This window comes from Cibotium barometz, chromosome 9 (genome assembly GCF_041138505.1).
Source record: "Cibotium barometz isolate CiBa-2024 chromosome 9, ASM4113850v1, whole genome shotgun sequence".
Classification (NCBI taxonomy): domain Eukaryota; kingdom Viridiplantae; phylum Streptophyta; class Polypodiopsida; order Cyatheales; family Cibotiaceae; genus Cibotium; species Cibotium barometz.
This window is the reverse complement of record NC_141054.1, coordinates 49,658,631-49,683,137: the sequence shown is the minus strand read 5'-3', so window position 1 is coordinate 49,683,137 and position 24,507 is coordinate 49,658,631. Positions and strand designations below refer to the sequence as shown.

Genomic DNA, 24,507 nt, shown 5'->3' with positions numbered 1-24,507 from the left:
GAAGCATCACGACCAAGTCCTCACCGAGAAATCTAGCTCGGGCCGTCGCCTCCCAAAAGGTGAAAATGTTGTCAAGGATACTGCGCTCCTTGACGAATCCTGTCTGGGTAGCATGAATCAACTCCCCAAGGAAGGGCTGGATCCTCAAACTCAAGGCCTTTGCTAGGACCTTGTAGACAGTATTGAGGATCGTAATAGGCCTCCAATGCCGAATATCATCTGACACTCCCTCCCCCTTGGGGATAAGAAAGATCAAGCCCTCTGAAAAGCTATGTGGCATCACCCCAGTGTCCAAAACATACTGAAAGTCCCTGCGGAGGCCTGGCCCCAAAAGGTCCCAATAGCGCATAAAGAATGCAGGCGTCAATCCGTCCTCCCCAGGGCAACTATGACGCGGAAGGACCCTCAAAGCCTCAACAAGCTCATCCTCTGAAAGGGGCTCACCCAAAACTGTGCGCATACGATCTGTGACCCTCCTCTGCACATGGGCCCACACAGTCTGTCTGCAAGCATCACGTGCCTCCGTGGCTGGCTCCGCTGAAAGCAGGTTTCTATAGAACTCAGTGGCAATGGCTCTAATCTCCTTGGGCTCAGTGGCTAAGGATCCGTCCTGCCTCCTGAGCTGGCGTACTCCTGCTCAAGCATGGCGGGGTCCGGTGATCTCAAAAAACTCCCCAGTCACTATCACCAAGCTGCGTCCACTGAGAGGCCTGGCGATGATAGTAGAACTCATGTCTCTGCTCCTCTGCCTCTCTAACCTCCTGGCGTGCCTGGCTCAGCTGGGACGCCACCCACTCACATGTAGGCAGCTGCTCCTGAAGACGCTGAAGCGAAGCAAGGCTACGTCTCAAGCGACGCTCCCGCTCTCGAGTCTCTCCCAGCCGTGTCAAGGCTGTAGCGTGTAGAAAAAAGCTGAGCTCGATGAGTCCCTGGGCACACTGGCCTGCTGCATTCAGGTCAGAGCTCTGGCTATCATGCCATATCCTCTCAATGTCGTCATAAAGACTGGGATCTGTAAGTATCCTCTCTGGGATCCTCAACTACAAGCTGGTCTCCTGTGTCCTCTCCTCCAGTGTCAAAATAACTGGCGCATGGTCTGAAAAAGAGGTGCCAGCAAGAATGCCAACGGAGCCACCACGCTCCCCGAACCTGTCGCCCACATAGAAGCGATCAATTCGTGATAGATTAGTCCCTCCATGCCGGCGATCCGATCGAGAAAAACTAAGACTGTCCTGAGAACGAGAGAAAGCCTCATGCTGCCATGTATCAGTGATCCGCAGTGTCATACAAAATCGCTCCCACGCTGCAAGCTCCGTGCCGTGCACTGTAACATGACTGCCTCCCACCCTATCGGCTGGGTCCTCAAGCATGTTGAAGTCTCCCCCAACACACCAATGTGCGGCCTCGGGCAATGCATCTGTAACGAGGGTCCAGAACTCTGCTCTGGCACTAGCATGGTTGGGTGCATAGACATTGAGCACACCAAAGTGCTCATTGTGTATCCTCAGAATAACATACTGTGCTCTACCAGGCACAATGACCCCGCGATCCACAATGGCATGCCGCCATACATCTGCAACACAATGACCATACATACTCCTCCCTGCCCACCCAAGGGGCCAAAACCTGCAGACCAAAATGTGTCCCATCTACCAGGCATCACCGACCCATATCTCCGAATCCTGCTCTCACTCAAATGGTGCTCTTGCATCATCAGAATATCAATACTGCCCCCAACCAGGCATCTCTGAAGTTCCTGCCTCAAGCAACCGCGATAACGTACATAGTGTGCGCCGCCAAGGCCCTGTACATTCCATGAGATGATCCTCATGGATGACCTGCTGAGGTGGAGGCTGTCTCAGCCATACGGCGAGCCTTCGCAAGCGGCTTGGATGGAGAGTAATCCCCATCCGAGCGGCTACGAATCGGTCCACCCGGTGTGCTGCAAGAGTCTCTGACCAGGCGCCAGTGGCTGTGTCCCATAGCGACTGCCTCTCGCTCGGAGAGAGAAACCTCATGTATGCATACATAGCCAGGGTCTCGTGCTAGGTCTGCCACTATGCGAACCACCAAATGTCGAATCCCGGAGGCATCCGCACTCCCGATATCAAAGAAATGTGCCAACTCCCTATCACATCTGTCATCTCCAAATCGCTCACATGGTGAGAAAACTCAACTGCCCGAGTCTTCAAAATACTAAGAGCGAGATCCAGAGTCCACTCCCGGTCGCTAGTGCCGCAAAGAGGGAAGGAGAAGGCCACCGCGGAATCAAGTGTCTCCTCCCCTCGGGCCGGAGGTATCACCACATGAACTTTGATGGGTGCGGGCTCATGGGGGCCCTCTGCTCCAAAAAGGCGCGTGAAGGAGGAGTCGAAAGCCTCCGAGCGTTGTCTAGTGTCGAGACTACTCAGCCGACTGCGGATAGAGGATATCCGTGAAGCACGAATCGGCATGGTAAGTCTCCTCTGCGGTGCTCGAGCAAGGTCGGTGCTCAGTGCCCGCCGGACTGCAGGTGAGCGCCAGGGAACTGCCAGTGCCTTGCGGGGAGCTGAGGCAAGCGGAGGGGGAGGAGGGGGGGGGGAGAAGGGGGTGGGGAAGGAGCCGCTGAAAAAGCGGGAGCGGGAACGGGAGGAGGCGAAGGTGGAAGCGAGGCTGGAGGGGGGGACGGGGGAGGGGGGGGTGAAGGCGAAGGGGGGGGTGCTGGCATCTCCTGATCCTCAGCCTGTGCTGGGGTCTCCTCCTGGAGGGGAGCAAAGCTGTTCCTCACTGGAACCCAGTGATGCTGAGGCTGTGACTGCTGCTGCGTCGGTCTCTGGGCATGCTGCTGTGGCTGTCTCCCTCTACGGCGCCCCTGTCCAGGCTGCCAATCCGAGGTCTCTGTGGGCTGAGCAGGTGTCGCGGAGCGAGCCGCATCTGTGGGCGGGCCATCGGGGGTCTGCTGCTGCGGTGAAGGTCGAGGTCTCCTGCAAGGGTAGGCCTTGGCCAGGTGGCCGACCTGCCTGCATATAAAACACTGGTTCGGGAGCCCCGAAAACTCCACTCTCTGATCGATCCATCCCCCCCCTATCCTAGGTAACTGAATGACCTTCGGAAGGGAGGAGATGTCAAGAACCAAAACTCTGATCGAAGGCAGGCGAGCTGCTCTAGCCACCACTGAAGCTGCTGTGGGGCCAGTCTCAAGCTCCGAGCCCACCAATGATCCTATCCTAGAAAGGAGCGGGATATACTCGCGGCGAAGTCCAGGAAAGCAAACTGTAACATGGAATAGGCGCTCTCCCTGCTCGGCCGCTACTGGGTCGAAACCATGCTGCCAAGGTCTGAAGAAGGCCCGAGCACCCCTGATGTCAAGGGGACTCATGGCTAGGACCTGGGCCACGCTCTGGGCTGTCTCGAACTCAATCTGGTAGTGTCCGCGGCCCAGTAACTGAACGTCCAGGCTCTTGCCCACATCTGCAAGAAGGCGGGCCTGGAGATGATCCCGGATCTCCCCTCTGCTGGGGCGGGTGCCAACTATACGACAGATGGTGGAATGTGCCTGGAGGCGTTCCACCTCTGCGGCGAGGCTCGCTTCCTCTTCTGGCGAAAGAGAAAGCCTGATGGGGGTATCCTCAGGGGCGGGCGAGGGGGCTGCGGAAGAGTCCCTCTGAGGTGGGGCGGGAGGAGCCTCCATCAGAGTCTGAAGCTGAGTCGAGGGCGAAGCGATAAACGGGGGGTCCTGCAAGAGCCAAGCTGCACGAAAAAACGGAGCGGGGAGGGGAGGAGAGGGAAGGGCGGAAAAAACAGAGGGGAAGGGGCGGAAGACAGAAGGGGGCGAAAGGCAAAGGCGGAGAAGGGGGGGATGGGCGGAAGGCAGAGGCGGAGAAGGGGGGGGGGCAGCCGCGGGAACGAAAGGGGGGGCGGAAGGCAGAGGCGGAGAAGGGGGGGATGGGCGGAAGGCAAAGGCGGAGAAGGAGGGGGGTAGCGGGGAACGAAAGGGGAGGGCAGGGAAAGTGCGCAAGGGGGGGGTGTCACCAATTGGCCGACCATTTGGTCCATCTCCAGTTTTTGCATCTTGTTCACTTGAGGCTAGGCCGGTGTCTCATGTGAAGAGGCCAGTATTTTGCTGACATGGACGGGAGCGAGACTGGTGCCACCCGTGTGTTAGCACGATGGTGTCGTATGGACGGGAGCCAGACTCGTGTATGACCTGGACTGTGTTCGACCCATGGGATTGTCACGCCATGGAAGAGCCAGTATTCGTGCCGTGTTTTGCCTACGGGACTGTCACTCCATAGGGAGGCTCGTGCCTGGAATTGTGTCTTACCTATGGGACTGTCACTCCATAGGAAGACCAGGTTTTTATGTTTTACGTCGTGCCATTTTTGTGCCGACAGATATTTTGTACTTGTTCCATGAACGGGAGATATGTCCATGTTACTATTTGCACATGCACACATGTTTTGCATGTTTGAAACTGTTTTCGCATGACATGTATTTTTGTGTTTGCCTGCTTGACGTGTTACTTACTGAGCGGGGACGCCTGCCAGTGAGTCGCGAAGTCTGCTCTGCCTTCTGACAAGTTTTGGTGCATGTGAACAGGTGGTAAGTATATCGCACATGTTGTTTTAATATTTCATATTTTAACCTTTATTTTTATAAGGTCATTTGTTCACACTCACTTAAAAGTGGGCACCCCCTTTGGGCAGCCACTTAGGGGCCAAGGTGGGGAGCCCCACTTAAGTGTGTGTGGGGGTGGGTGCATGGTCACCTACCCACACCCCCTTAGAGCTGGCCGCCCACATGCAAGCGTGGGGAGCCAGCCAGCACTAGTTGTATCACTCCCTCTCCAACCTTAATAAAAGAAGCTCCTCGACCACCTTGAATATACAATTTTGTGTGCCTCCATCACCCTGCGGCGCGCTTCATCGCTTACTGACGGGGGAGCCAAATCAAAGGCGGCTGTGCTACTGTTGCATACAGTCGGCGCATGCTCTCAAGAGGTGCTATTTCATGCATCGCTGCTGGTGGCAGTACATGCTATAGGTGGCTGCGCATGCTCTTCTACTGGCGGCTGTATATACTACAGGTGGCTGCGCATGCTCTTCTACAGGCGGCTGTACCTCCAGCTAGCGCAGACTGCAGGCGACTCCTAGCAGACGGCTGCACTTCTCCAGGCTACGTATGCCCCTACAGGCGGCTGTGGCTGTGCGCCTCCAGACAGGCAGCCCAACAGGCTACGCTGCCTGCCACAGCAGGTGGCTGTGCGCCTATTTTCCAGCCAGCAGAACACTGCCCTCAGGCGACTGTGCTTGTACTCCATCAGGCCATCTCCTCTCCACGCTGCAGCCAGGCATCTCCTCCCTTGCAAAGTGGGTGCTCCTTCTTTCACAGCAGGCGGCTGTGGTCTTTGCGGTTCTACTTATCTTGGTGGCTGCGCTAAGTTCTCTACGAGGCGGCTGTGCCATCTCAACAAGGTGGCTGCTTCTTCAGCAAGGTGTTACCTCTCCTAAGGCTGCCTCTCTATTTCCTTCTTTGAAAGAGGTTGCACGTCTTCTCCACTGGCGACTACAAGAGGACTTCACATCTCCTGGGTGGCTACACCTTCTACACAAATACCACGGGTATTGGTCCTCTATTTGCCAACCACAAGTAAGTGAATTTTCAGATTTAAATAAAGTACTATGTGTTAAATCTGATAAGGGACTCTCTCCACGGCAACACCCGTTCGGTGCCGGGTAGTCCAAGCTCTATTGGAGAACCTCGGTCCAAAGGTGCTGAGATCGGGAGAGCGAGGCGTTAGTACGAGAGCGCCTGTTTGTGCGTGGTCTCGGAACACCTGTGAGGCGCTCTTCGCGAAGTCCAGTGAAAGCACAGGACCGTAGAGACTGGACCACGCTAGTGGTCGTTCTGCTTCGAACTTCTACTTCGATCGTCGACTTCGAGCCTATTTGTTTGGTACTGTTTTCATATGTACATGGACATCATCTGGTTCTTGGAACCCATGGAGCATTGTATTTGTGAAATACTCTCAATAAATATATCATATATTGAGGGGGGGGGTTGGCCCGTTCCGGCCCCAGTGCTGGTGTCCATCTTTCCATTTTATTTCATTTCAATTTCAAGTTGTATTAAGTTGTCCATTTCAAATTGCGGTTTTAAAGTTGTGCTATTACGCGTGTGGGTGTCCAACGGAGTCTTCCCACTTAACGGGATCGGTTTCATTGGTATCAGAGCACGGTTGTTTCCCTCTTCCTAGTGGGGAAACGAACCTGTGTACTGGACATCCCGCTTTTAGCACACTTAAACACAATGGACAGCCAAGGCAACCCTTTGGAAGTGCCAAATTCGAGGGGTCCATCTAGTGCCTCTCGTGGGTCCGATGCCCTGCGAGGAAGACACAAGCCCCTTGAAAGGGTTAATGATAGTGAATCAAAGGGTCAACTGTGTCCAGGAAAGACAGTTATGCTTGAACAAGAGCCTGATGCAATGAGGGCTGAAATGGAACATATTTGCAGGCACAAGAGCAAGAGTTAAAGTTTTTGCATGAAGATCTCCATTTGCAAAGTGCCATTGAAGCCAGGAAGGCTGATGCAATGGTAGATGTAACTTTTGAGTCTATGGCACGGGAAGTGGGCAAGAAGCCAAGGGAGTTGGCACTTGCCTACCTCCTCCGCAAGGGTGAAATCAAAGAGGGGGATGACGGAGAGCTGAAATTCAGAAATCCACTTCGTTTGAAGCATGGAGATCCCGCATCTCAAAGGCTGAAATCTTTTATGCAAAAGGAAGAGGTGACAGTCACCTCTCGACATGCATCTTCTCCACAAGGCACTAAGCCTGACAGATATATGTATGCTAGTGCTCATGGAGGGCATGAAAGTCACATGCATTCAAGACATGTATCTCTTGGTAAGGGTGACAGGTCTGCTTCTAGAAAAATTTTGCCTTCTGAGTTGTCTCATGAAGAGACAATGCCATATGCAGGTAAGTCACATGCATCTGAGTTTCAAGTTCGTGGAGCACATGCCACCGTGCCTCATGAATCTTCTATGACGGCCCATGGAGCCCATGCAGATAGGGCTGCCCCGTTGGATAAGGGGAAAAGAAAAAGAGAAGACCATGAGCCTCATGCCGCAAGGAATTCAAAGCAGGTGACAAATCTATTAAATTTGATGTCTTTCATGGTGAACATGATGCTTCTAAAGTGTTAGCATTTGTGGCACAGTTCGACATTGCTTTTAGCGATGAGGACTTTACTGAAAAGTCAAAAGTACGCCATGCTAGCATGTTTTTGAAAGGAACCGCTGCTCATTGGTGGATCACTGAAAAGATCACCAAGGATCCTATTTGCACCTGGAAGGAATTTAAAGACAGATTCTATGCTCAGTTTTTGCCACCAAATGCGGAGCAAACTCTCACCCAAAAGTGGGACAGGCTAGAGCAAAGACATAATGAAAGCGTGCAACAATATGTTAACAAGTTCTGGAAAGTGTTGCTGGAAGTAACTCCCTTTATGCAAATCACTGAGGATGAAAGAAAGAGGAAGTTTCGCTCTGGACTGCAACCAGCATATCGTTTGGGCATTGAATTGCAGCCGAAACATACTTTGCAACAGCTCACAGCTTCTGCTCTTGCTACGGAGCAATCGGTGCTCAAGATTAAACAGGATCAAGGAGGTTTAAAGGGGAAAGACAAGGCTGTCCCAAATCTGCAAAAGGGTGGACAGCCACCTAAAAAGAACTTCCGGGAGACCTACAAGGGTGGTAAAGGTGAAAATAACACATCTAAAGATCAGAGCCCAAGGAAGAACAAATTCGGCTTAACCCCGGAGCAAAGAGAGCAATATGCCAAGGATGGAAAATGCTTTTCTTGTGGTAGCAAAGACCACATGTTTCGACAATGCCCAGATCGCAAACCAAAGCACGAGGACAAGCAGACCAAGGCTAATGTACATGCAGTTCCTAATGTGCAAGGAAATACAAGTCATGATGCAAAAGAGCGAATGGTTTGCAAGGCTTGGGGGCAAATCAAGGATCAGCCAGCACTATTCATGTTTGATGACTGTGCAACCGATAACTTCATCTCTATGCAAACGGCAGCTGCATTGGGTATTGAGGTTGAGAACATGGGACCTCAGATTGAAGCCGAAGCTGCATTTATTGGTAAAGAGGTGCAGGTTACCCCATTGATAGGTAAGTTGCGCATCCATATACAGGGCTACCTTGATAATGAACATTTCCTAGTTGCTCCACTATATGTTATGTGTTGTTAGGCAAGCCATGGCACCATAGGCTTGAGCCCCGCAAAGACTACAAGTCCAATATGATTTCTTTTATGCATAAAGGCCACATGCATTTTATTGATGCTGGCAAAGAAAGGGATTCCATCCCACTTGTATCACACATCCAAATTAATAAAGCAATGAAAAAGAGTCTTTCAGCGTACTTGGTTTTTGTGCGTGATAGCCTTGTACCAAGTCTTCAAAATGTGGATGCTATGTCTAATGATAGGCTGAATTTTCTTTATGCATTTAATGACTGTTTTGCTGATTCATTGCCAGGAGAATTACCTCCCCAAAGGCCCGAAGATCACCGCACAGATCTTGTGCTAGGTAGTTCTCCACCCAACAAACCCGCATATCGAGTGAGTGCCGCACAACAAGAAGAGATAATGAAGCAGGTAAATGAGCTTTTAGAGAAAGGTTTGCTGGTTTTTGTGCGTGATAGCCTTGTACCAAGTCTTCAAAATGTGGATGCTATGTCTAATGATAGGCTGAATTTTCTTTATGCATTTAATGACTGTTTTGCTGATTCATTGCCAGGAGAATTACCTCCCCAAAGGCCCGAAGATCACCGCATAGATCTTGTGCTAGGTAGTTCTCCACCCAACAAACCCGCATATCGAGTGAGTGCCGCACAACAAGAAGAGATAATGAAGCAGGTAAATGAGCTTTTAGAGAAAGGTTTGGTTCAGCCCAGTTCCTCACCTTACTGCTCTCCTGTACTTCTTGTTCAAAAGGAGGACGGATCATTCCGTATGTGTGTGGACTATAGAGCTTTGAGCAAGCTTACCATCAAGAACAGATTCCCAATTCCGCGAATTGATGATATTTTGGATAAGCTTGATGGTTCGGCTTGTTTTAGCAGACTTGATTTGAAGAGTGGTTATCACCAAATACGTGTGGTACCACAAGATGTCCATAAGACTGCATTCAGGACAGCCTTTGGATTATATGAATTTTTGGTAATGCCTTTTGGTCTCACCAATGCTCCTGCTACTTTTAATCGTATGATGGATAGGATATTCCGATCCCATCGCAAGTTCATAGGAGTCTTCTTTGATGATATCTTGGTTTTCTCCAAGAATGAGCAGGAACACACAACTCATTTGGTCACAGTGTTCGAAGAGTTGCGGCGGCGTAAACTGTTCATTAATGCCAAGAAAAGTGAGTTTTTCCTTTCAGAGATTCACTGCTCATTAATGCCAAGAAAAGTGAGTATTTCCTTTCAGAGAGTCATATAGTATCCAAAGATGGAGTTACAATGGATCCTGCAAAGATAGAGACTATTCGGAATTGGCCCGAATTGCAAAACATACATCAAGTACGTAGTTTTCTGGGATTATGTTCGTATTATCGGCGTTTCATAAGGCATTTTGCTATGATAGCCACTCCTTTACATGATCTCACAAAGAAAAAAACTGCTTTCAAATGGACTTCAAAGGAACAGGATGCTTTCTTGCAGCTCAAGCATGCTATCATATGTGGACCTGTTTTGATTGTTCCTGACTTGCACAAGTCATTTGTAGTTGAATGTGATGCTTGTGGTGATTGCATAGGAGCTGTCCTAAATCAAGAAGGGCATGCAGTTGCATACGAGAGCCGTCGTTTGCATGATGCTGAGCTTCATATGGATATCTATGAGAAAGAGCTCTTGGCTGCAATTCACGCCTTAAAGATTTGGAAACATTATCTTCTTGGGGCTGAATTTGTAGTCAAGACAGATCATCAAAGCTTGAGATACTTTGTATCTCAAACAAAGCTTTCAGAGAAGCAGATGAGAATGGCAAACTTTCTTTCCATGTTTCATTTTCAGATTGTGCATACTCCAAGAAAGAAAAATGTGGTGGCCGATGCACTATCTAGGAGGCCTTATGTAGCTGCAGTCTCAGTGGCCTCTCATGGAGACTTATGTGCTATGCGAGATTTGTATCATTTGGATGCTGATTTTTGCCATATATGGACTGATTTGATGGCTGGTCATTCACATGCCTCTTATGTTATCAATGAGGGTTATCTTATGAAGGATAATTGCCTATGTGTGGTGAAGGATTTGCGCCCAAAGGTTATGGACGAATGTCATGCTCCATGCCTACTGCACGTATGATTCAGAGGTATTTCTTTTGGCCGAGCATGCTTAAAGACATTGAGGCTTATGTACGTGCATGTATTACTTGCCAAAAGGTGAAATTTGATAGGCAAAAACCTCCAGGTTTGCTTCAGCCATTACCTATTCCCTCGCAACCTTGGGAAAGTATTACTATGGATTTCATTATGGATTTGCCTAGATCCGAGCATGGGAATGATGCTATTTGGACCATTGTGGACAGGTTTAGCAAGCAAGCTTATTTCTTGCCCGTCAAGAAAACCATCAAAGCTGATCATATGGTAAAGCTTTTTCTTGCTAATATTTTCAAGCATCATGGTATGCCTAAATCCATTGTTGGGGATAGAGATCCCAGGACTACAAGCCTCTTTTGGAGGGCTTTATTTGATAATATGGGTACTAAACTTGAGTTTTCATCAGCTTATCATCCCCAAACGGATGGCCAAAGTGAAGCTGCAAATTCAGCCGTGTTGGATTTGTTGAAATGTTATGTGGCAGATCAAAAGACTGCATGGGAGAAGTATCTTCCACTTGTTGAGTTTGCCTACAACAATACAATCCATGCCTCCACGGAAAAGGCTCCCTTTGAGATTATCTATGGCAGAGTGGTATTGCCACCCATCCTTCGTACAAAGGATGAGATTTTTGCAGCTGATGAATATGTTCGTGACTTGGATGTAGCCTTTGGTCAGGTGCGGACAGCCATTGCAAGATCTCAGGATAAGCATAAAATGGCTGCTGACAAGCAGAGAAGGGACATGGAAGTCAAAGAAGGTGATTGGGTTTTGCTGAAATTTGAGAAGGCTAGGCTTCGGAAGAGGCCAGGACGAGAAGGATCATATCCTAAGTGTCACCATTTGGCCATCCGAATGGTTCACTCTTGCTTTCACACTATGTACATATTGGATTAGTGTCCATGGCTTATGGAATATGCCTATGCAGGTGATTGACACGTGTCATGCTGTATAGTTGGATATGATATTCTGCTGGGACTTGATGTTATCATGCCCAGAATATCTGGAGGACTTGGCTTTCCGCTGGGACTTGTGCCTTTGTGTACATGCCCGGAAACGCGTGGAGGACTTGGCTTTCCGCTGGGACTTGTGCCTTTGTGTACATGCCCGGAAACACCTGGAGGATTGGCTTTCCACTGGGTCTGGTATTGCGTATACTTGCCTGGAAACGCATGGTGTTATATGGTTTCATGAACGGAAATTACTCATGCCAATGCTACATTGCATAGCATCTTTATGTGCTTGCCTGCAAATGAAATTGCATGCTGTTTTCATGCCTGCATGACCTATGTGTAGTTTCGGGTAAGGGGACGCCCGCCCGTGAACCGTGCGTGTGAAACTGTCTGCTGACATGGTTGTGTGGCATGTGAACAGGTGGTAAGTATTTCCCGATCTAGGCTCAAATAGCCCTTAGGACTTGGCCAATATTTATAAGTGAGTGCGTTCCCATTTCATTAAAGTTTGGGCGCCCAAAAGTCACTTATAAATTATGACCTCTTCCAAGTTCACACTCACTGAAGTCCCGAGGCGGACAAGACTCAATGTCCAGGACCTGATCCTCCCCTTTTACTCATAAATGGGCATCTCCCCATGTCCCTTCACCTGATTGGACCCCAATTCACTCACTTATTAAGAGAAATTCGTGTTTTCTCTTCATAAGGATTTTTGGAGGCTGAAAACTCTGTTTTCCCTCCATTTCTCTCCATTTCCAAGCTCTCCATAGCCATACCCAACTTGCTAGGGTGTTTTCCAAGCTTCCAAGAGTGTTTCCAAGTGCTAATCACTCTCCTACTCACTCCCAATGACTGAAATTCAGCAAAACAGCTCTCATTTTTGCTGTAATTTCTGGTCTTTTTGCTGAAAACCCTAATTTCAGCCTTCCTTTCTCAAGTTGAACCATAGGGGAAGCTTTCCCAAGGTTCCCTTCATCCTCTTGAAGACCTTTGTCGCGAAGGATTGCAGCAAATCGAAGATATCAACACTTCTAAAGCTTCCAACGCGAAGGCTTCCGCTTGCAACAACTTCTATGAAGACTGGTAAGGTAATTGGACAATGTATTGTCATTACTTACTCAGTAGAAGGGCAGGACTCCTTGTTTAGCCGCCCTGTGTAGTATTTCTCTTGTCCTATGTGCTCTTGAAGATGTTGCTACCTTGCTTGGTAGAACATAGAGCCAATGGTAGAGAATATGGGCACTGAAGTCGGGCCGGGCATCAAGGCAGCTCCTTGGTGATCTACATCGACATACCATTGTTTTCTAAATGCTGAATTTCATATGCATTGGCATGGAGGATTTGGCAATGGATGCCCGTGAAACTATGTATTGAATTTCTCCAATAGTAATACAATTTACTCAAGGGAGGGGTCGGCCGTTCCGGCTCATTGTATGCCTCTTGTCAATTCAGCAATTTACTTCTTGTATTTGAGCAAGTGTCCTTCAAATCTTAGTGTATTTAAGTGTATTGATTAGCATTGTGTTCAACCAAGTTACACTAAGCTTTCTCCTCGCTATCTTCAAGGTGATTCAGAAGATCAATGAAGTGTCCTACAGACTTGCTTTACCTAGTCACTGGAAGATTCACAATGCTTTTCATGTGAGTCTATTTCGGAAATATGTGGGGCCAGATCCTGACGAGCCTGTCACAGAAGATCCGCTAGAGATTGAAGAGCTTGAGGAGATCCTCCAGCCAGAACAGATTGTTTTTCACAAGGAGCGAAAGCTACCTGCCGGGAAGCTTTCGAGGAGATACCTTGTGAAGTTTAAGAATTATTTGCCTATTGATGCAAAGTGGGTAAATGAGGACTATTTTGTTGACTACCCACAGTTGTTGCAGGCATATCTTGAGGCTTTTCAGTTGAGGACAACTCTTTAGAAGCCCGGGGGGATGTCACCAATTGGCCGACCATTTGGTCCATCTCCAGTTTTTGCGTCTCGTTCACTTGAGGCCAGGCCGGTGTCTCTTGTGAAGAGGCGAGTATTTTGCTGACATGGACGGGAGCCACACTGGTGCCACCCGTGTATGACCTGGACTGTGTTCGACCCATGGGATTGTCACGCCATGGAAGAGCCAGTATTCGTGCCGTGTTTTGCCTATGGGACTGTCACTCCATAGGGAGGCTCGTGCCTGGAATTGTGTCTTACCTATGGGACTGTCACTCCATAGGAAGACCAGGTTTTTATGTGTTACGTCGTGTCATTTTTGTGCCGACAGATATTTTGTACTTGTTCCATGAACGGGAGATATGTCCATGTTACTATTTGCACATGCACACATGTTTTGCATGTTTGAAACTGTTTTCACATGACATGTATTTTTGTGTTTGCCTGCTTGACGTGTTACTTACTGAGCGGGGACGCCTGCCAGTGAGTCGTGAAGTCTGCTCTGCCTTCTGACAAGTTTTGGTGCATGTGAACAGGTGGTAAGTATATCACACATGTTGTTTTAATATTTCATATTTTAACCCTTATTTTATAAGGTCATTTGTTCACACTCACTTAAAAGTGGGCACCCCCTTTGGGCAGCCACTTAGGGGCCAAGGTGGGGAGCCCCACTTAAGTGAGTGTGTGGGGGTGGGTGCATGGTCACCTACCCACAACCCCCTTAGAGCTGGCCGCCCACATGCAAGCGTGGGGAGCCAGCCAGCACTAGTTGTATCACTCCCTCTCCAACCTTAATAAAAGAAGCTCCTCGACCACCTTGAATATACGATTTTGTGCACCTCCATCACCCTGCGCTTCATCGCTTGCTGACGGGGGAGCCAAATCAAAGGCGGCTGTGCTACTGTTGCATACAGTCGGCGCATGCTCTCAAGAGGTGCTATTTCATCCATCGCTGCTGGCGGCAGTACATGCTACAGGTGGCTGCGCATGCTCTTCTACTGGCGGCTGTATATACTACAGGTGGCTGCGCATGCTCTTCTACAGGCGGCTGTACCTCCAGCTAGCGCAGACTGCAGGCGACTCCTAGCAGACGGCTGCACTTCTCCAGGCTACGCATGCCCCTACAGGCGGCTGTGGCTGTGCGCCTCTAGACAGGCAGCCCAACAGGCTACGCTGCCTGCCACAGCAGGTGGCTGTGCGCCTATTTTCCAGCCAGCAGAACACTGCCCTCAGGCGACTGTGCTTGTACTCCATCAGGTCATCTCCTCTCCACGCTGCAGCCAGGCATCTCCTCCCTTGCAAGTGGGTGCTCCTTCTTTCACAGTAGCGGCTGTGGTCTTTGCGGTTGTACTTATCTTGGTGGCTGCGCTAAGTTCTCTACGAGGCGGCTGTGCCATCTCAACAAGGTGGCTGCTTCTTCAGCAAGGTGTTACCTCTCCTAAGGCTGCCTCTCTATTTCCTTCTTTGAAAGAGGTTGCACGTCTTCTCCACTAGCGACTACAAGAGGACTTCACATCTCCTGGGTGGCTACACCTTCTACACAAATACCACGGGTATTGGTCCTCTATTTGCCAACCACAAGTAAGTGAATTTTCAGATTTAAATAAAGTACTATGTGTTAAATCTGATAAGGGACTCTCTCCACGGCAACACCCGTTCGGTGCCGGGTAGTCCAAGCTCTATTGGAGAACCTCGGTCCAAAGGTGCTGAGATCGGGAGAGCGAGGCGTTAGTACGAGAGCGCCTGTTTGTGCGTGGTCTCGGAACACCAGTGAGGCGCTCTCTGCGGAGTCCAGTGAAAGCACAGGACCGTAGAGACTGGACCACGCTAGTGGTCGTTCTGCTTCGAACTTCTACTTCGATCGTTGACTTCGAGCCTATTTGTTTGGTACTGTTTTCATATGTACATGGACATCATCTGGTTCTTGGAACCCATGGAGCATTGTATTTGTTAAATACTCCCAATAAATATATCATATATTGAGGGGGGGGTCGGCTCGTTCCGGTCCCAGTGCTGGTGTCCATCTTTCCATTTCATTTCATTTCAATTTCAAGTTGTATTAAGTTGTCCATTTCAACTTGTGGTTTTAAAGTTGTGGTATTACGCGTGTGGGTGTCCAATGGAGTCTTCCCACTTGACGGGATCGGTTTCAGGGGGGAGGGCGGGGACAGGTAGGGGGGTGGGATGCGGAGGAAGGGGGGGAGCGGGGGGCGCGAATGAGACTGGGGTAGGCGGGCAGGGGGCGATGGGCGAGAAAAGGGAGGGCGGAGGGGGGTGCGAGCAGGCGGGGAGAGGCTAAGTCACGAGGGCGGGGAGCGGGGGAGCGAGCAGGCGGCAGCTTGAGCAGGGTGAGGGGCGAAGGCTTCAGCGAGCAGTAGTTAGACACCTCACGATACTACTCAACACAAGTTCTATTCTATTTCTCCTCGTCCTCTTGCTCCCGTGCAATGGAGGATTGCCCCCAAGATTCCATGATGGCTGGAAACCACTGTTCATGAATCTCCTCTCTCCGATATGGAACTTCATCAGCTTGTTGATTCTTTAGCACAATCTTTGACATGGGCACAAAGATTACAACAGCTTTGTCATTCTTGTAACCTTGCCTTGATGTGTACAGTGATACAGTCATATGAGCCTACTACAGGTAAAGAGGCTCTTGCTCTTCCTGAGTGGTAGGCAGCCATGGAGGTAGAGATTGATTCCATTGAGAGGAATCGTACATGGGAGCTTGTGGACCGGCCTCTACATCGACATGTTATTGGACCAAGTTTCATGCTGATGGATCTTTGGACAAACACAAAGTTAGATTGGTTGCAAAGGGGTACTCTCAGATTGAGGGAGTGGATTACGAGGGAACTTTTACTCCTACAGCTAGATACACCACCATCCGGACAGTTCTTACTCTTTTGGCTCATGAGCACTAGCCAGTTTACCACATGGATGTCAAGTTTACCTTTCTTAATGGTGGCTTACATGAGGAGGTGTATGTTGAACAACCTCAAGATTCTCAGGTTCCTGGACATGAGGGTAAGGTGTACAGATTGCACAAAGCCCTTTATGGTTTGAAACAGGCACCCAAGGCGTGGTATGATAAGATTGATGCATTCTTTCTTTCCCTTGGATTCCAGAGATACTTTGCAAACAACAATCTCTATGTGTTTGCTCAGGATGCTTTTCTCTGTTTGGTTGTCTTATATGTTCATGATTTATTGATCATTGGCTCACATCTTGCCAAGATTGAACAGCTTCGATCAGATTTTACTCTCACCTTTGAGATGACTGATTTAGGACTTCTCCACTACTTTCTTGGGATGGAGGTCTCAGTCTTTTGATGGAGTGTTTCTTAACCAGTATAGATATTTGCAGTAGCTGTTGGAGACATTTTGGTTGACCAAGTGCCGTCCAATTTCGTGTCCGATGGACCCTAACTCCAAGCTCTCCCGTGATGATCCCTCTCCCCTGGATAGTACACAGTACTGGAAGCTTGTTGGTTCTCTTATTTATTTGACTTACACTAGGCCCAACATTTCTTACAGTGTTAGCGTTCTTAGCGAGTTTTCTTCTGCTCCTCGACATTCTTATTGGCAGGCCGCTTTGAGGGTTCTCCGATACGTATCCGGTACCTTGGACTATAGTCTTTCTTTTCGAGGAGGCACCGAGCTTGTTGGATACACTGATGCTGATTGGGTAGGTGATCAAGGTACTCGATGATCCATTTGGTTATTGCTTCTCTCTTGGTTCCGGTCTTATTTCTTGGAGATCCAAGAAGTAGAATACAATTTCATTATATCTTCTATTGAGGCTGAGTACCGTGCTTATCTGGATACCTGCTGTGAGCTGTTATGGTTGTTCCAAATGTTGAGCAATCTTGATGTACTCTCGGATTCTCTGATCCGTATTCTTACGGACAGCCAAAGTGCCTTGGTGTTGGCTCGAACTTCATCCTTCCATGGCAGGACCAAACATATTGCAGTCCACTTTCACTTCGTTCATGAGCTGGTCACCGACGATATCATTACGCTGGAGTATTGTCCTTCTCAGGACAACATTGCTGATCTTTTCACTAAACCTCTTCCTCTAGATACTATTGATCAGCTCCTTACCTGTATGGGAGTTGGACCCCCATGCTCGAGCTGAGAGGAGGTGTTGGACATGTCACCTCCAGCATTTAATCTTCATTTTATCCAATTTTATTTCCCCTTTTATCCAGATATTTATCTGATATAATTAGGGAATTTCCCATATTTTTCTAGCTATTTTAGGCATTTTTATCAGTCATGGACATTTGTCCTCCAGCGAGGGCGATTGGCTCTACAGATATGTATAGAAGCATGGACATTATTCATTCATAATTCATTCAGTGCTTTCAGTTCTTGGCTCAAGTGTTGGAGCTCTCTCGGCTGTCTACTCTCTGTTGATCTCTATTTGCTTCTGCTTCATGTTCACATACTCTCACAATGATAGTTTGCTGCCAAGCTTGTGCAGGACTGTGTCCATTAAAAAAACCAAAGAATGAAGGCATTTGACTCAGGTTGAGGGTGTCTGGATGAGTGCGGTCTGATATAATGGTGGGTCCAGGCGCTTCTGAAGGGCCATTGTGACCCAGTGACTGTTGTGCTGTCTATAACTATTCTTTTAGCTTGCATATTTGTTGTCAAATCAAAATGCTTTAGGTGCTACACTGCCAACTTTGATGGTTTTTCGCTAACTGCTGTTTAATTGTGGTCTTAACAATCTCTTACACGATTTCAATTGCTAGGAGGCACAGTTCATGTGAACTGGTGCATTGAATGTTCCTATATGTTTTTGTTTTGTACCTAAAAGACTAATGTCTAAAGAAATTTTTTGAAACAGAGCCTTGAAAACAAAAGGGAATACCCCTAAGTATGGTCTTATTTTCCATTCATCCTTCATTGGTAGAGCAACTGCTCGCAACAAGGGGCGCATCTCCCGTTACCTTGCAAATAAGTGCTCATTAGCCTCACGAATCGATTGTTTCTCAGGTACTCTTGGAAAAGTCCCTTGCCATCTTGTACACCTCGATGCAGTTGTTTCACATGGAGTTTATGTTTGTAGAAGCTCATGCTGCTCTATGTATAATGTGAGCATCACTTCAGCAGTTTTCTTTGGCTTGGTTTTGCAGAGGTGAGCTCAAATGTATTTGGAGAAAAGCTCCGGGAGCAAGTGGAAGAAAGGTTAGAATTCTATGACAAGGGTATTGCACCCCGCAAAAATGTAGATGTGATGAAGGAGGCATTAAATGCGGCAATCAATGGCACTGCTGCAGTAGATGTTGAGCATCCTCAAGAGAGTGAGTTATTGAGAATACACCTTGAGTTTTACTTTGTAGGTCTGGAGTTGATCTGGGGATGGGTGGGAGGGTGGTCTGCATAGCATGGATAGGTACTCCCCCATCCTGCAGATTGCCTGCCCATCAAGAAGTGGTCTGTAAAGATGGTTAGGTATATTGGGGGCTCATTGGCCTGCTTTTTAAAGAAGTTAATAAAAAAAACTTAGAGACAGTTTTCAAAAAAGATTTAAAAAACGATTTATTCTCCAAGGCCCTCTTCAACAAATTATCTAAAATTAAGAAAATCATATTTAGTAGCTTGCCCCCTCCCTTCCCCTTCTCTTTTTCTCTCTTTTTAACCAACAAAAGCAGGACCCCTACAGATAAAATTTTCTGTTTTGTCACACATAGTATTCAACCCTACGAAGGATGCTTTGAGTCATAATATGGTATACGCTTGTTTTTGGTGCAGATGGTGAGAAGAAAAAGAAAAAGAAGAAGGGGAAGAGTACGGACATGGAGATAGACTCCACAAATGGGGTGGCAGACCAAGATATGGATGACACTTCAATTCCTGAAGAGTCGGCCAAGAAGAAGAAGAAGAAGAAGTCAAAAGGTACAGATGTTGACATGGTAACAGAGGCTGATGTGGCAGAGGACGAGACACCTCAGCTCGTGTCTTCCAAGAAGAAGAAAAAGAAGAGGGACTCCATTGCTGGACCGGAGACTAATGTAGAGACACCCCAGCCAGAGCAGCCTAGTAAGAAGAACAAACGTGATGTTGGCGACACGCCTGGGAAGGGGGACATGCAGGGGACTGGAGGGGACCTATCCTCAAAGAAGAAGAAGAAGAAGAAGGCTGAAAGTGTAGAGGATTAATCTTCTACATGCCACATTGCCCCGCATGTTACTGTGGATATCTTGCTTTTTCTAGGCTGCAGAAATTGTTGATGAATGAGCGCATTGGCCTTTGTATGGCTTGTGAATGATACATGAAATCAATCACTGCTTTGGATTGAAGGTCCTTAGCCTGGATTTATTAAGACACGTTGGACTTCAAAGTGGCTTGAATGCTTAGTCTTGAGTCATGTTTCTGAAATATATGGGACTTTTGAGGAACAGCTTTTTTGCCGTATGGCCACACTATGTTTATGGTTGATTTATGGCAGGTAAGGAGCTTACTAGTGCACCATAGATGGTGGTTATGTTTAAATTAGGTTTGAGCTGTTTTGTAGGGTATGTTTCTTCTATGGAAGGAGTGGGATTGTGGCTGCCCTTTGTACATGAAGGGGGCATTTGCACCCCTAGGGCTGGGGATGATGTGAGACCCAGTTTTAGAAGTGTCATCCCCCCCAATGTGATCAAATGCAAACTTGACCCTTGTTATCGTATCAAGAATGGAGACACGATTGGATCTACAGCCAAACAAATCCCCAATTTAACTGCATGGACTCAAGCCGCCAGGCATGATGACAGTAACACTTTTCTTTGCCTAAAGTGATGTAATGTTTGGCTGTGTACAAATTTCTCACCTACACCCATGCCATAGCTCTTTAACTTGCAATGGATTTTCTTGCAGAAGCTACAGTAATAACTGAAATTTGAACTATCATTGCTGTGGTAGGTTGTGGAACTTGTAAGAAAATTGGGATAATTTTTTCTTTGGATTATCGAGGGGTGTGTACTGAAGTGACAAAGTGATCAATTGGGATTTACTATTTGCCAAAGTTTCATGACAAGGTAGTCAAGCAATTTTTACCTTTCAAACCAAATCTCGTAAGATTGGGGTCTTGAACTGGTAAAAAAACTTACAAGACAAAGATATGGATTGCATAGGACTAACTGGAATGCAGCTCAAGTAGAAGAACACAAAAATAGCCAAAGTTTGAATAAAGTGGGTAGTGTATTGGGAGGTAAGATCCCTCATTTAGGATTGCTAACCAAAAAACCCACATTGCTTTTGAGGTAATTGTGTCTAATGTCAAGCATCTAAACTCAACTAGCTTATTAGTAGTACTTTTCTTTACTTTTTTTTTGATATTAGACCATAGCATTGGCTCAAGACCTCCATGATCTTCATGCTAGGTATTTGGTCTTGTAAGCCCATCTTTTGTATATCTGTTGTGTTTTTGTTGTCGTTGTTTTCCTCCTCCTCCTCCTCCTCCTCCTCCTCTCTCTCTCTCTCTCTCTCTCTCTCTCTCTCATAGCATTAGCATACATATATGTATTCTATATAGATGCGCGTGCGCACACACACACACACACACACACACACACACACACACACCCCATATGTATATAGTGTGTGCGTGAGTTTTGTGTGTGTGTGTGTGTGCACAAAAATTCATGTACACACTATATACACATGATGTGTGTGTGAGAGTTTGTGTGTGTCCATATGTATGTATCTATCCCTCCTTGTCTCCGTCTTTGTACCATGCTTCGGACGAATTTCTTAAACAAATCTTGGCTTTGATTTTGGACTCAATTTGCTTTATCATCCTTGACCACTACCTAGATGCCTCACCGTCTATTGAAAGTCTTTTTTAATCTTGTCTTTCATCTTTGTCACAATTCTTTTGTACATGTAGGGTCCAAATTGTTGGACGTGGGTTTCTTTGTAGAGTTGCAAGATGATCTTTCAATTCATGAAGTTGCCCCTTGAGTGTGGCATAGTTTATTGATTTGTTTGAACAAGTAAATGGACCACTTGTTTTGTCAAGGGCTTTGGAGTCGTCTTAGTGATGCCAATGCACACTTTGTCATGATTGAGTACAAACGCATGTGAACCCTCTCTTAAAACTAGGTACTTTCTTTTTCTCTTTTAGAGAAAAAAAAGTACACTTTGGGGTCTTCTTAGTGATGCCAAAGCACACTTTGTCATGATTGAGTGCAAATGCGTGCTGTGTGTGTTTGAGAGTTTTTTTAATTGCTATTCAAGTTTTTTAATTGTGTGGTGTGTGTGTGTGTGACCATCCCCCTAAAGAGACAATGAAACCACCCTTATATCTCATAATAAACTAAGCATTTAATTAGATAATTCTCCTAAGTCTTTACCTCCCTATGCAAGATCCCTCTTCTTATGCCATAATTTAGCCGAGGTTTCATTTTTTTGAAATGCAGATTTTGGTGAGAGAATGCAATTTTTATTAAAGAAAGGTGTGCATTTAATAAGAAAGACTTGGGAGTCTCACAAAATAAAATAAAAGTAGAAAAATATAGTTTAAGTTGGTTGGCCAAGCTAGTATATGCACAAAATTTATTTGGGACCCTCCCATGTGCACATGTGCACCTCCTCCTCTGCACACATTAGAGTTAGAAAGATAAAGATCCCATTAGAAAATGTTATGAAATAAATAACAAGATATTTAGGGAAAATTAAGTAAAAATAATCTCCATGTAAATTAAAAAAACAAAGCATGTGCCTAGGTGGGATAGCTATAGCCTTGGCGAATTGTAAATAGAAAAGAGTACATAAATCAGACTAAGGTCGAATGAGTAAAGTGTAAAGTCTACGGTTGAATTTGGGAGCCAAAAAAATAAATTAAACAAGGGAATAAGCTTGAGAACTAGTAGAAAACTCAATCCATGCTCAAAGAGGGAGTTAACTTAATGTAAGGATTAGATTCATGTGGAGTGGTTGAATGCATGGAAAAAGAGAGGTTGCATGAAGATTAAGGTTTAGTTGCATGGATTTTGGTGGGCTACATGCATGAGTCATTTGGAAGTGCATTACTAGTTCCCAGTCGTCACTTTCAAATACACAATTTTTTCTACCTTGTTGGAGAGTACACTCTACACAAATTTCAGCACCTAGACTAGGTTTATTATACAAGCTTATAGCATAAGGTACTTGTACTTCAAATCACCTCAAAGTCTATGCATTGGAGTTTGTGGTTGCACATTTGATGGCTCAATAGTAGGCATATATTTTTGAAGGGGAGAAAGCATCAATATTTCACAAATTAGTATCCTCATCAAACCCCAAGCTAGGTTGATAAGTTTATGCATTTTTCTTGTCTATTTTCACATGTGAATGATTTTACTCTCTTTTCTTTTGGGTCAATTAATTGAATAAACAATTCTTTGCACTGCCCCCTAGATAGAGCTAGAACCACCTTAGCTTAATTTTTAATAAAGCTTGTAGAGTTTAATTATCTTACTTAGTCCTGTTTCCCTAAAGGGTATATTAAACTTCGTAAATTTAGGGTATCTTGTTAATTTTTAGAATGAAATTATATCTCTACACAAAATCCCAAAAACAGCGAACCGTAAGGTAAAAAAGAATTAAATAGACCTTAGAAAAATGATTTTTTGTAACCTTAGGTTATGATGTAAATTTATGAGTATTCCTCTACACCTAGAGTAATTCAAAGTATGGATAGGTTAAGATGAATTGACCTAACCCTAGGACATTAATCAATCACCTAATCTTGGATTAACCCTTAAATTGGTAGAGAGAGAAGGACTAGTTACACATGCCCAATTTATCCTTTAAATATTTTATATGCGCATAAAAAGGTTTATTAAATTAAAGGATAGAGAGCCTTAGAATGACCTTGGGGTAGTTGAATTTTATTTGACAAGTCCAAATGGAATTTATGTAAAATTGTAGTGAGAGAAACTCCTAGAATTTTTCTTTAATTAAAGACATAAATGTGCAAATGATTTCCCACGAAATGTGAATAATTTGCTTGCTTATATGAAGAAAAGTTAAACAGTTTCCCCATGTGAATCTAGTTTATCCCTAAACTGTGTTGAATTCACATTTTCTCTGTCTAGAAAATAGTGAAGAAAACGGTCAAACCTTAGGAAAGAATACGGAATTCAATCGATAAGAAGTGGAGATATTTCATCATAAATTAAAGAGTGAATCATAAAGGAGAAATAGGACTAAGGTCTAACAAGAATTTGGTGAGACTCACTGTGGTTATTGTCAAGTTATAAGAAATATAGCAAGATAAGTCCTTAGACAAGCGAAGGCTTGAATTGAAATCAAGAGATCATCCAAAAAATCATGAGAAAAAGAACACTCTTACCTAATTGTGCATAGATGAACACCAAATTAAAACCATAAGACTCTTAAAGATCCCAAACATTAAGATGATGAAATTTAGACAAGAGAAATGGGTAGTTGATCTTAGAAAGACTCCCATTATACTTGAAAGGCTCTATCTTAAGTTGAAATAAATGAGAATTTGACTAAGGAGTCGTAATGTCCTAATAAGGAAATATTGAATAATCCTAAGAATTCAAAAAGCAATGCCTTTGGAAGACCTTGATCGTGTTACTATGGCATGTCTATCCGTACGTATCGCTGCTCCATGAGAGAAAGACTTGACCATTGATGGCCTAATGGCATACTTCATTGTACTCAAATAAACTTTTGCAATAAAGAAATGTTGCTTTATTTTCTATAGTTGTAAAACTTATATTTTAATTAATGATCTAGTATGGTCCAGAAATTGCCTTCTACCCTAGAACAATAAGCTATCCAAGTTGCATTTAAGCATTTGGCCTGGAATAGAGTAATGGATGCAACTTACTATCTCAATTATAGGGAATATTATTTTGGTCAACCCTACCAGTGAAAACGGAATCGTTCTCTAGGATAGCTTGTGGAACACTTGAGAAATTCAACACATAAATTCAACCATGAAAACACATGCTTTGCAGGTTTCAACAAAATCAAATAAATTGAACAAAAGCATAGCAAACATAATACTTAGCTCCAAGACAAACATGCTGGGTGCAATCTTCCCCCTCCTTGTGCGTGGCCTTCCCCTCACACAAGAGTATTTTTATTAGTTTTCAACCAAAAATAGGCCATAGCTCCCAAAAATATACAAAGTGTGCTTTTAGAGAGCACGACACTCTTCCACAACAAAAGTCGAGTGTCCCAAAAATTGGGGCTAGGGTAAAGCCTTTAGGCTTTAATAAATTCAACATTGAAAATGTATT

The 24,507-nt window shown here is 45.9% G+C and overlaps 1 protein-coding gene across 1 annotated transcript in view; it reads left to right on the top strand.

The window, feature by feature from the left end:
- The window catches only part of LOC147635662 (nucleolar protein 56-like), a 40,287-nt gene extending 20,620 nt beyond the window's left edge, over positions 1-19,667 (top strand). The window contains exons 7-9 of the mRNA XM_086803046.1: positions 18,111-18,259; positions 18,400-18,567; positions 19,019-19,667. Coding sequence (XP_086659172.1) covers positions 18,111-18,259; positions 18,400-18,567; positions 19,019-19,425 — 724 coding nt within the window. The 3' untranslated portion in view covers positions 19,426-19,667. The remainder of the gene's footprint in view (positions 1-18,110; positions 18,260-18,399; positions 18,568-19,018) is intronic.
- The last annotated feature ends 4,840 nt before the right edge of the window (positions 19,668-24,507 follow it).